A 12,155-nucleotide genomic window follows, 5' to 3' on the forward strand; every position below is an offset into this window, starting at 1 on the left:
TTAGAATCTCTCATTGGCTAAGGTTAGTATTTCTCATTGGCTAAGGTTAGTATCTCTGATTGGCTAAGGTTAGTATCTCTGATTGGCTAAGGTTAGAATCTCTGATTGGCTAAGGTTAGTATTTATCATTGGCTAAGGTTAGTATCTCTCATTGGCTAAGGTTAGTATCTCTCATTGGCTAAGGTTAGTATCTCTCATTGGCTAAGGTTAGTATCTCTCATTGGCTAAGGTTAGTATCTCTCATTGGCTAAGGTTAGTATTAATCATTGGCTAAGGTTGTTTCTCTCATTGGCTAAGGTTAGTATCTCTCATTGGCTAAGGTTAGTATCTCTCATTGGCTAAGGTTAGTATCTCTCATTGGCTAAGGTTAGTATTTATCATTGGCTAAGGTTAGTATCTCTCATTGGCTAAGGTTAGTATCTCTCATTGGTTAAGGTTAGTATCTCTCATTGGCTAAGGTTAGTATCTCTGATTGGCTAAGGTTAGTATCTCTGATTGGCTAAGGTTAGTATCTCTGATTGGCTAAGGTTAGTATCTCTGATTGGCTAAGGTTAGTATCTCTGATTGGCTAATGTTAGTATCTCTGATTGGCTAAGGTTAGTATCTCTCATTGGCTAGCGTTAGTATCCCTCATTGGCTAAGGTTAGTATCTCTCATTGGCTAACATTAGTATCTCTCATTGGCTAAGGTTAGTATCTCTGATTGGCTAAGGTTAGAATCTCCCATTGGCTAAGGTTAGTATTTCTCATTGGCTAAGGTTAGTATTTCTCATTGGCTAAGGTTAGTATTTCTCATTGGCTAAGGTTAGTATCTCTCATTGGCTAAGGTTAGCATCTCTCTTTGGCTAAGGTTAGCATCTCTCTTTGGCTAAGGTTAGCATCTCTCTTTGGCTAAGGTTAGCATCTCTCTTTGGCTAAGGTTAGTATTTCTCATTGGCTAAGGTTAGTATTTCTCATTGACTAAGGTTAGTATTTCTCATTGGCTAAGGTTAGTATCTCTCATTTGCTAAGGTTAGTATTTATCATTGGCTAAGGTTAGTATCTCTCATTGGCTAAGGTTAGTATTTATCATTGGCTAAGGTTAGTATCTCTCATTGGGTAAGGTTAGTATCTCTCATTGGCTAAGGTTAGTATCTCTCATTTGCTAAGGTTAGTATTTATCATTGGCTAAGGTTAGTATCTCTCATTGGCTAAGGTTAGTATTTATCATTGGCTAAGGTTAGTATCTCTCATTGGCTAAGGTTAGTATCTCTCATTGGCTAAGGTTAGTATCTCTCATTGGCTAAGGTTAGTATCTCTCATTGGCTAAGGTTAGAATCTCCCATTGGCTAAGGTTAGTATTTATCATTGGCAAAGGGTAGTATCTCCCATTGGCTAAGGTTAGTATTTATCATTGGCTAAGGTTAGTATCTCTAATTGGCTAAGGTTAGTATCTCTAATTGGCTAAGGTTAGTATCTCTAATTGGCTAAGGTTAGTATCTCTCATTGGCTAAGGTTAGAATCTCCCATTGGCTAAGGTTAGTATTTATCATTGGCTAAGGTTAGCATCTCTCATTGGCTAAGTTTAGTATTTATCATTGGCTAAGGTTAGTATTTCTCATTGGCTAAGGTTAGTATATCTCATTGGCTAAGGTTAGTATATCTCATTGGCTAAGGTTAGTATTTATCATTGGCTAAGGTTAGTATCTCTCATTGGCTAAGGTTAGTATCTCTCATTGGCTAAGGTTAGTATCTCTCATTGGCTAAGGTTAGTATCTCTCATTGGCTAAGGTTAGTATCTCTCATTGGCTAAGGTTAGTATCTCTCATTGGCTAAGGTTAGTATCTCTCATTGGCTAAGGTTAGCATCTCTGATTGGCAAAGGTTAGCATCTCTGATTGGCTAAGGTTAGTATCTCTCATTGGCTAAGGTTAGTATCTCTCATTGGCTAAGGTTAGTATTTATCATTGGCTAAGGTTAGTCCTCTCATTGGCTAAGGTTAGTATTTATAATTGGCTAAGGTTAGTATTTCTCATTGGCTAAGGTTAGAATCTCCCATTGGCTAAGGTTAGTATTTATCATTGGCCAAAGTTAGTATCTCTCATTGGCTAAGATTAGTATCTCTAATTGGCTAAGGTTAGTATCTCTCATTGGCTAAGGTTAGTATCTCTCATTGGCTAAGGTTAGTATCTCTCATTGGCTAAGGTTAGTATCTCTCATTGGCTAAGGTTAGTATCTCTCATTGGCTAAGGTTAGTATCTCTCATTGGCTAAGGTTAGTATTTATCATTGGCTAAGGTTAGTATCTCTCATTGGCTAAGGTTAGAATCTCTCATTGGCTAAGGTTAGTATTTCTCATTGGCTAAGGTTAGTATCTCTGATTGGCTAAGGTTAGTATCTCTGATTGGCTAAGGTTAGAATCTCTGATTGGCTAAGGTTAGTATTTATCATTGGCTAAGGTTAGTATCTCTCATTGGCTAAGGTTAGTATCTCTCATTGGCTAAGGTTAGTATCTCTCATTGGCTAAGGTTAGTATCTCTCATTGGCTAAGGTTAGTATCTCTCATTGGCTAAGGTTAGTATTAATCATTGGCTAAGGTTGTTTCTCTCATTGGCTAAGGTTAGTATCTCTCATTGGCTAAGGTTAGTATCTCTCATTGGCTAAGGTTAGTATCTCTCATTGGCTAAGGTTAGTATTTATCATTGGCTAAGGTTAGTATCTCTCATTGGCTAAGGTTAGTATCTCTCATTGGTTAAGGTTAGTATCTCTCATTGGCTAAGGTTAGTATCTCTGATTGGCTAAGGTTAGTATCTCTGATTGGCTAAGGTTAGTATCTCTGATTGGCTAAGGTTAGTATCTCTGATTGGCTAAGGTTAGTATCTCTGATTGGCTAATGTTAGTATCTCTGATTGGCTAAGGTTAGTATCTCTCATTGGCTAGCGTTAGTATCCCTCATTGGCTAAGGTTAGTATCTCTCATTGGCTAACATTAGTATCTCTCATTGGCTAAGGTTAGTATCTCTGATTGGCTAAGGTTAGAATCTCCCATTGGCTAAGGTTAGTATTTCTCATTGGCTAAGGTTAGTATTTCTCATTGGCTAAGGTTAGTATTTCTCATTGGCTAAGGTTAGTATCTCTCATTGGCTAAGGTTAGCATCTCTCTTTGGCTAAGGTTAGCATCTCTCTTTGGCTAAGGTTAGCATCTCTCTTTGGCTAAGGTTAGCATCTCTCTTTGGCTAAGGTTAGTATTTCTCATTGGCTAAGGTTAGTATTTCTCATTGACTAAGGTTAGTATTTCTCATTGGCTAAGGTTAGTATCTCTCATTTGCTAAGGTTAGTATTTATCATTGGCTAAGGTTAGTATCTCTCATTGGCTAAGGTTAGTATTTATCATTGGCTAAGGTTAGTATCTCTCATTGGGTAAGGTTAGTATCTCTCATTGGCTAAGGTTAGTATCTCTCATTGGCTAAGGTTAGTATTTATCATTGGCCAAAGTTAGTATCTCTCATTGGCTAAGATTAGTATCTCTAATTGGCTAAGGTTAGTATCTCTGATTGGCTAAGGTTAGTATCTCTGATTGGCTAAGGTTAGTATCTCTGATTGGCTAAGGTTAGTATCTCTGATTGGCTAATGTTAGTATCTCTGATTGGCTAAGGTTAGTATCTCTCATTGGCTAGCGTTAGTATCCCTCATTGGCTAAGGTTAGTATCTCTCATTGGCTAACATTAGTATCTCTCATTGGCTAAGGTTAGTATCTCTGATTGGCTAAGGTTAGAATCTCCCATTGGCTAAGGTTAGTATCTCTCATTGGCTAAGGTTAGTATTAATCATTGGCTAAGGTTGTTTCTCTCATTGGCTAAGGTTAGTATCTCTCATTGGCTAAGGTTAGTATCTCTCATTGGCTAAGGTTAGTATCTCTCATTGGCTAAGGTTAGTATTTATCATTGGCTAAGGTTAGTATCTCTCATTGGCTAAGGTTAGTATCTCTCATTGGTTAAGGTTAGTATCTCTCATTGGCTAAGGTTAGTATCTCTGATTGGCTAAGGTTAGTATCTCTGATTGGCTAAGGTTAGTATCTCTGATTGGCTAAGGTTAGTATCTCTGATTGGCTAAGGTTAGTATCTCTGATTGGCTAATGTTAGTATCTCTGATTGGCTAAGGTTAGTATCTCTCATTGGCTAGCGTTAGTATCCCTCATTGGCTAAGGTTAGTATCTCTCATTGGCTAACATTAGTATCTCTCATTGGCTAAGGTTAGTATCTCTGATTGGCTAAGGTTAGAATCTCCCATTGGCTAAGGTTAGTATTTCTCATTGGCTAAGGTTAGTATTTCTCATTGGCTAAGGTTAGTATTTCTCATTGGCTAAGGTTAGTATCTCTCATTGGCTAAGGTTAGCATCTCTCTTTGGCTAAGGTTAGCATCTCTCTTTGGCTAAGGTTAGCATCTCTCTTTGGCTAAGGTTAGCATCTCTCTTTGGCTAAGGTTAGTATTTCTCATTGGCTAAGGTTAGTATTTCTCATTGACTAAGGTTAGTATTTCTCATTGGCTAAGGTTAGTATCTCTCATTTGCTAAGGTTAGTATTTATCATTGGCTAAGGTTAGTATCTCTCATTGGCTAAGGTTAGTATTTATCATTGGCTAAGGTTAGTATCTCTCATTGGGTAAGGTTAGTATCTCTCATTGGCTAAGGTTAGTATCTCTCATTGGCTAAGGTTAGTATTTATCATTGGCCAAAGTTAGTATCTCTCATTGGCTAAGATTAGTATCTCTAATTGGCTAAGGTTAGTATCTCTGATTGGCTAAGGTTAGTATCTCTGATTGGCTAAGGTTAGTATCTCTCATTGGCTAAGGTTAGTATCTCTCATTGGCTAAGGTTAGTATCTCTCATTGGCTAAGGTTAGTATCTCTCATTGGCTAAGGTTAGTATCTCTCATTGGCTAAGGTTAGTATCTCTCATTGGCTAAGGTTAGTATCTCTCATTGGCTAAGGTTAGTATCTCTCATTGGCTAAGGTTAGTATCTCTCATTGGCTAAGGTTAGTATCTCTCATTGGCTAAGGTTAGTATCTCTCATTGGCTAAGGTTAGTATCTCTCATTGGCTAAGGTTAGTATTTCTCATTGGCTAAGGTTAGTATCTCTGATTGGCTAAGGTTAGTATCTCTGATTGGCTAAGGTTAGTATCTCTGATTGGCTAAGGTTAGTATCTCTGATTGGCTAAGGTTAGTATCTCTGATTGGCTAAGGTTAGTATTTATCATTGGCTAAGGTTAGAATCTCCCATTGGCTAAGGTTAGTATTTATCATTGGCTAAGGTTAGTATCTCTCATTGGCTAAGGTTAGTATCTCTCATTGGCTAAGGTTAGTATCTGTCATTGGCTAAGGTTAGTATCTCTGATTGGCTAAGGTTAGTATCTCTGCTTGGCTAAGGTTAGTATCTCTGATTGGCTAAGGTTAGTATCTCTCATTGGCTAACGTTAGTATCTGTCATTGGCTAACGTTAGTATCTCTCATTGGCTAAGGTTAGAATCTCCCATTGGCTAAGGTTAGTATTTATCATTGGCTAAGGTTAGTATCTCTCATTGGCTCAGGTTAGTATTTATCATTGGCTACGGTTAGAATCTCCCATTGGCTAAGGTTAGTATTTATCATTGGCTAAGGTTAGTATTTATCATTGGCTAAGGTTAGTATCTCTCATTGGCTAAGGTTAGTATCTCTCATTGGCTAAGGTTAGTATCTCTCATTGGCTAAGGTTAGTATCTCTCATTGGCTAAGGTTAGTCCTCTCATTGGCTAAGGTTAGTATCTCTCATTGGCTAAGGTTAGTATTTATCATTGGCTAAGGTTAGTATTTATCATTGGCTAACGTTAGTATCTCTCATTCTCTAAGGTTAGTATTTATCATTGGCTAAGGTTAGTATCTCTGATTGGCTAAGGTTAGTATCTCTGATTGGCTAACGTTAGTATCTGTCATTGGCTAAGGTTAGTATCTCTCATTGGCTAAGGTTAGTATTTATCATTGGCTAAGGTTAGTATCTCTCATTGGCTAAGGATAGTATCTCTCATTGGCTAAGGTTAGTATTTATCATTGGCTAAGGTTAGTATCTCTCATTGGCTAAGGTTAGTATTTATCATTGGCTAAGGTTAGTATTTATCATTGGCTAAGGTTAGTATTTATCATTGGCTAAGGTTAGTATATCTCATTGGCTAAGGTTAGTATCTCTGATTGGCTAAGGTTAGTATCTCTGATTGGCTAAGGTTAGTATCTCTGATTGGCTAAGGTTAGTATCTCTGATTGGCTAAGGTTAGTATCTCTGATTGGCTAAGGTTAGTATCTCTGATTGGCTAAGGTTAGTATCTCTCATTGGCTAACGTTAGTATCTCTCATTGGCTAACGTTAGTATCTCTCATTGGCTAAGGTTAGTATCTCTGATTGGCTAAGGTTAGTATCTCCATTGTTTTCTTGGCTACATTCTGGTTCCCAGGCCTTCAGGAATGGCAGGACAGGACCATGCTAAGCTGTTCAGTGTAGTCTCAGGTGTGTGTCCTGTCCTGTGTCTTCAGGTGTTACAGCTGGGGCCGGTAGAGGCTGTAGTGGTGCTGATCTGTGGATGCTGTCCAGGGGGAAGCCTCTCCAATATATTGGCCCTGTCTCTGAAGGGAGACATGAACCTAAGGTACATATACAGCTCTACATTCATCTATTCAGACACTATTTTAATCTATTCTCATTATAAAATGTGTAAAATAAGCTTGAGAGGAATCATATTGTTTCCAAGTGGGTCTCGAGACAATGCTGGAACTCATACCTTCTCTCTAATCGTTAAGTAGATTTCCTAGGGTCTAATAAAGGGTTAATGACCTGACAGCTAAACCTAAAAGGTGGGATGGATGGGGTGTATGTCTGGGGGTAGATACTATTTATATGATAATAGTTTTATGATCGGGTCAGTGGTATGCAGGTCATTCTACTCTGTGGTACTAATGGGGATAGATACAGTATGTACATTTATCAGTTCGTAAAATGCAGAATTATCATTGAGGCTGCTGAACGGAGCGGGTGGGCGATGACTAAATGCACGCGTTGAAGAGCGTTGTCAATGCAATAGCATTTACCTTATTATTGAGTTCAATGACCTCGTACTGCTGAAGGCTACCAAATAAAGTGCTTTGTCAACGCAATGGCAATCACCTTATTATTAGCTAAGACTTGAATGACCTTGATGTTATCGTGTTCTGGTGTGTACTGTTATTCCCCAATAATAACCAACCACACCCTGTCCTGTCCTGACTTATTGCTCAGACCAACATGGGTGGCTTGGTTACAGTACATTAGTGCCTTGATAATCACCCCATTAGTACAGAGTTGAATGCCCTGAAATACACCAACACAGATCATAAAACTATTATCATGTTAATCAATATCACCATCAGACACACCACTGCCATCCCACGTTTTAGTTTGAACCGGCACGTCATTAACTCAGACCTAGCAGCTATTGAACTCAGACCTAGCAGCTATTGAACTCAGACCTAGCAGCTATTGAACTCATACCTAGCAGCTATTGAACTCATACCTAGCAGTTATTGAACTCATACCTAGCAGCTATTGAACTCATACCTAGCAGCTATTGAACTCATACCTAGCAGCTATTGAACTCATACCTAGCAGCTATTGAACTCAGACCTAGCAGCTATTGAACTCATACCTAGCAGCTATTGAACTCAGACCTAGCAGCTATTGAACTCAGACCTAGCAGCTATTGAACTCATACCTAGCAGCTATTGAACTCATACCTAGCAGTTATTGAACTCATACCTAGCAGTTATTGAACTCATATCTAGCCATTATTGAACTCATACCTAGCAGTTATTGAACTCATATCTAGCCGTTATTGAACTCATACCTAGCAGTTATTCAACCCTAACTAGAATAGTTATTTAACCCTGACTAGCACAGTTACTTAACCTTAATTAGCAGTTATTAAACCCTAACTAGCACAGTTATTAAACCATAACTAGAACAGTTATTAAACCATAACTAGTACAGTTATTAAACCATAACTAGAACAGTTATTAAACCATAACTAGTACAGTTATTAAACCCTAACTAGTACAGTTATTAAACCCTAACTAGTACAGTTATTAAACCCTAACTAGTACAGTTATTAAACCATAACTAGTACAGTTATTAAACCATAACTAGTACAGTTATTAAACCATAACTAGTACAGTTATTAAACCATAACTAGTAGAGTTATTTAACCATAACTAGTACAGTTATTAAACCATAACTAGCACAGTTATTAAACCATAACTAGCACAGTTATTACACCATAACTAGCACAGTTATTAAACCATAACCAGTACAGTTATTAAACCATAACCAGTAGTTATTCAACCATAACTGGTACAGTGATTTAACCATAATTAGTACAGTTATTAAACCATAACCAGTACAGTTATTAAACCATAACTAGTACAGTTATTAAACCATAACTAGCAGTGTAAGGCTGGCTCACAGAGATCCAGGTTCCAGATATTATGTTTGTATGTCTTGAGGAAACCAATAATTACAGCTTCCTCCTCATTAAGCTACAGAAAAAGCCAAACTAGATAGGCACCGCTCAACAGAACAACAGAAAAGACAGTAATGAGATTACTGACACCAATAGAGTCATGTCAGGGTTTATGATAGCATGGCCAAAGCTATCTGTTGTTCCAGGGTCACAGTTATTATGTAATAATGAGCATGGATCCTGATACCCTTAAAGCATGTTAGCCAGGTCAGGCCGGTCGCACGTTTAAACAAGTCTTTTTCAGTCAGTCTTGCCAGGTATAATATAAATACACACATACGTAACATCTCTCTCTCACTCTCTCTCTCCCTCCGTCTCTCCCTCCGTCTACCTCTCTCTTTCCCTCCGTCTCTCCCTCTCCCTCCGTCTACCTCTCTTTCTCCCTCTGTCTCTCCCTATGTCTCTGCCTCTCTTTCTCCCTCTCTCTCCCTCTCTTTCTCCCTCTGTCTCTCCCTGTCTCTCCCTCTCTCCCTCTCTCCCTCTCTCTCCCTGTCTCTCCCTCTGTCTCTCCCTCTGTCTCTCCCTCTGTCTCTCCCTCTTTCTCCCTCCGTCTCTCCCTCTCTTTCTCCCTCTGTCTCTCTCTCTCCCTCTCTCTCTCCCTCTCTTTCTCCCTCTGTCTCTCCCTCTCTCCCCAGTATTGTGATGACTACCTGCTCTACAGTTCTAGCCCTGGGTATGATGCCACTGCTCCTCTACCTGTACTGCCAGGGCTTCTCCAACCTGGAGAGTGCTGTTCCCTACGCTGGCATCACTCTGGCCCTGGTCATGACTCTGTTCCCCTGCGGCATCGGCATCCTCATCAACTACTACAGGCCACAGTACTCCAAGACTATTACTAAGGTAGAGTACAGTACACAGTACTACAGACCATCACTAAGGTAGAGTACAGTACGCAGTACACAGTACTACAGACCATCACTAAGGTAGAGTACAGTACGCAGTACACAGTACTACAGACCATCACTAAGGTAGAGTACAGTACACATTATACTTCAGTGCTCCAAGACCATCATTATGGCACGGAGCACACAGGTAATTCAATCGAGACCTGGGTCAAATACCCAAGTCCAACTGCGCTTAACTCTGAGTAATCCCAAAAGTGCAAATTCCAAGCAAAACCAAGTGCACCCCAAAGGCCATTCAGAAGAGTTTATAAAAGTATACTGCTCAAAAAAATAAAGGGAACACTTAAACAACACATCCTAGAGCTGAATGAAAGAAATAATCGTATTAAATACTTTTTTCTTTACATAGTTGAATGTGCTGACAACAAAATCACACAAAAATAATCAATGGAAATACAATTTATCAACCCATGGAGGTCTGGATTTGGAGTCACACTCAAAATTAAAGTGGAAAACCACACTACAGGCTGATCCAACTTTGATGTAATGTCCTTAAAACAAGTCAAAATAAGGCTCAGTAGTGTGTGTGGCCTCCACGTGCCTGTATGACCTCCCTACAACGCCTGGGCATGCTCCTGATGAGGTGGCGGATGGTCTCCTGAGGGATCTCCTCCCAGACCTGGACTAAAGCATCCGCCAACACCTGGACAGTCTGTGGTGCAACGTGGCGTTGGTGGATGGAGCGAGACATGATGTCCCAGATGTGCTCACTTGGATTCAGGTCTGGGGAACGGGCGGGCCAGTCCATAGCATCAATGCCTTCCTCTTGCAGGAACTGCTGACACACTCCAGCCACATGAGGTCTAGCATTGTCTTGCATTAGGAGGAACCCAGGGCCAACCGCACCAGCATATGATCTCACAAGGGGTCTGAGGATCTCATCTCGGTACCTAATGGCAGTCAGGCTACCTCTGGCGAGCACATGGAGGGCTGTGCGGCCCCCCAAAGAAATGCCACCCTACACCATGACTGACCCACCGCCAAACCGGTCATGCTGGAGGATGTTGCAGGCAGCAGAACGTTCTCCACGGCGTCTCCAGACTCTGTCACGTCTGTTACGTGCTCAGTGTGAACCTGCTTTCATCTGTGAAGAGCACAGGGCGCCAGTGGCGAATTTGCCAATCTTGGTGTTCTCTGGCAAATGCCAAACGTCCTGCACGGTGGGCTGTAAGCACAAACCCCCCCTGTGGACGTCGGGCCCTCATACCACCCTCATGGAGTCTGTTTCTGACCGTTTGAGCAGACACATGCACATTTGTGGCCTGCTGGAGGTCATTTTGCAGGGCTCTGGCAGTGCTTCTCCTGCTCCTCCTTGCACAAAGGCGGAGGTAGCGGTCCTGCTGCTGGGTTGTTGCCCTCCTACGGCCTCCTCCACGTCTCCTGATGTACTGGCCTGTCTCCTGGTAGCGCCTCCATGCTCTGGACACTATGCAGACAGACACAGCAAACCTTCTTGCCACAGCTCGCATTGATGTGCCATCCTGGATGAGCTGCACTACCTGAGCCACTTGTGTGGGTTGTAGACTCCGTCTCATGCTACCACTAGAGTGAAAGCACCGCCAGCATTCAAAAGTGACCAAAACATCAGCCAGGAAGCATAGGAACTGAGAAGTGGTCTGTGGTCCCCACCTGCAGAACCACTCCTTTATTGGGGGTGTCTTGCTAATTGCCTATAATTTCCACCTGTTGTCTATTCCATTTGCACAACAGCATGTGAAATTTATTGTCAATCAGTGTTGCTTCCTAAGTGGACAGTTTGATTTCACAGAAGTGTGATTGACTTGGAGTTACATTGTGTTGTTTAAGTGTTCCCTTTATTTTTTTGAGCAGTGTATTATTCTCCTATTCCCAATTACTTTCCTTCTCTCTCCTCCCCTCAGGTTGGCCTGTCCCTCCTGTTGATAGCCATGGTGGTGATTGGCCTGTTGGCCAGCATGACCATAGGAGGGATGGATTTGATGCTGACCGTCCTGTCCCCTCCACTCATGGCCACCGCTGCCCTCATGCCCCTCATTGGCTACATCTTCGGATACGTCCTCTCATACCTCTTCAAACTCAACGGATCGTAAGTCATGGTGACGATAGTGTTGATAAGGATGTTTTCTCTTTAGTAAAAAAAACACTTTAAAAAATTGAAAATATATACATACATTCTAGCTATAACTCCATGTCAATCAATCCGTTCAATTTGTCCTTATTTGGACTTCCTTCCCGTTCCTCAGGGGGCGGAGGACCATCTCCATGGAGACAGGCTGTCAGAACATCCAGCTGTGTTCCACCATTTTGAAGGTGGCATTCCCTCCCGATGTGATTGGTCCCCTCTACCTATTCCCTATGATCTACATAGTGTTTCAGGTGGGAGAGGCCTTACTGCTCATTGTCCTCTTCAGGGTTCACCAGAGGTTCTTCAAAACACCTAAGACAGGTAGGCTCGACTGACCCTGTTCGTGAGTGATACAGTTACAAGCACCTAGTCTGAGACCTGGACATCAGGTCACTTGTGGTGACAAAAACAAATGGAGGTTCACACCTCAACTAGGTTACCCCTGTCCATTATTATTTTGTGAAATTCTAAATTGATCAGCACTCCTACTCAGAGACTTTATGAGTACAGGCCATCTCCTACTCAAGGTTAAAACCTACATTTGTCACCACAAGGGAAGACTGGAGGACCCAGTTCAATCTTAGCTGCCCAAATGGTC

At 41.1% G+C, this 12,155-nt stretch overlaps 1 protein-coding gene across 1 annotated transcript in view; it reads left to right on the forward strand.

Moving 5' to 3' along the window:
• The window catches only part of LOC106571093 (sodium/bile acid cotransporter), a 36,132-nt gene that overhangs the window by 23,175 nt on the left and 802 nt on the right, over positions 1-12,155 (forward strand). Inside the window, exons 4-7 of the mRNA XM_045695563.1 lie at positions 6,534-6,646; positions 9,184-9,388; positions 11,334-11,518; positions 11,676-11,878. Coding sequence (XP_045551519.1) covers positions 6,534-6,646; positions 9,184-9,388; positions 11,334-11,518; positions 11,676-11,878 — 706 coding nt within the window. The remainder of the gene's footprint in view (positions 1-6,533; positions 6,647-9,183; positions 9,389-11,333; positions 11,519-11,675; positions 11,879-12,155) is intronic.

The sequence above is a fragment of the Salmo salar genome, chromosome ssa15, assembly GCF_905237065.1.
Source record: "Salmo salar chromosome ssa15, Ssal_v3.1, whole genome shotgun sequence".
Lineage (NCBI taxonomy): Eukaryota > Metazoa > Chordata > Actinopteri > Salmoniformes > Salmonidae > Salmo > Salmo salar.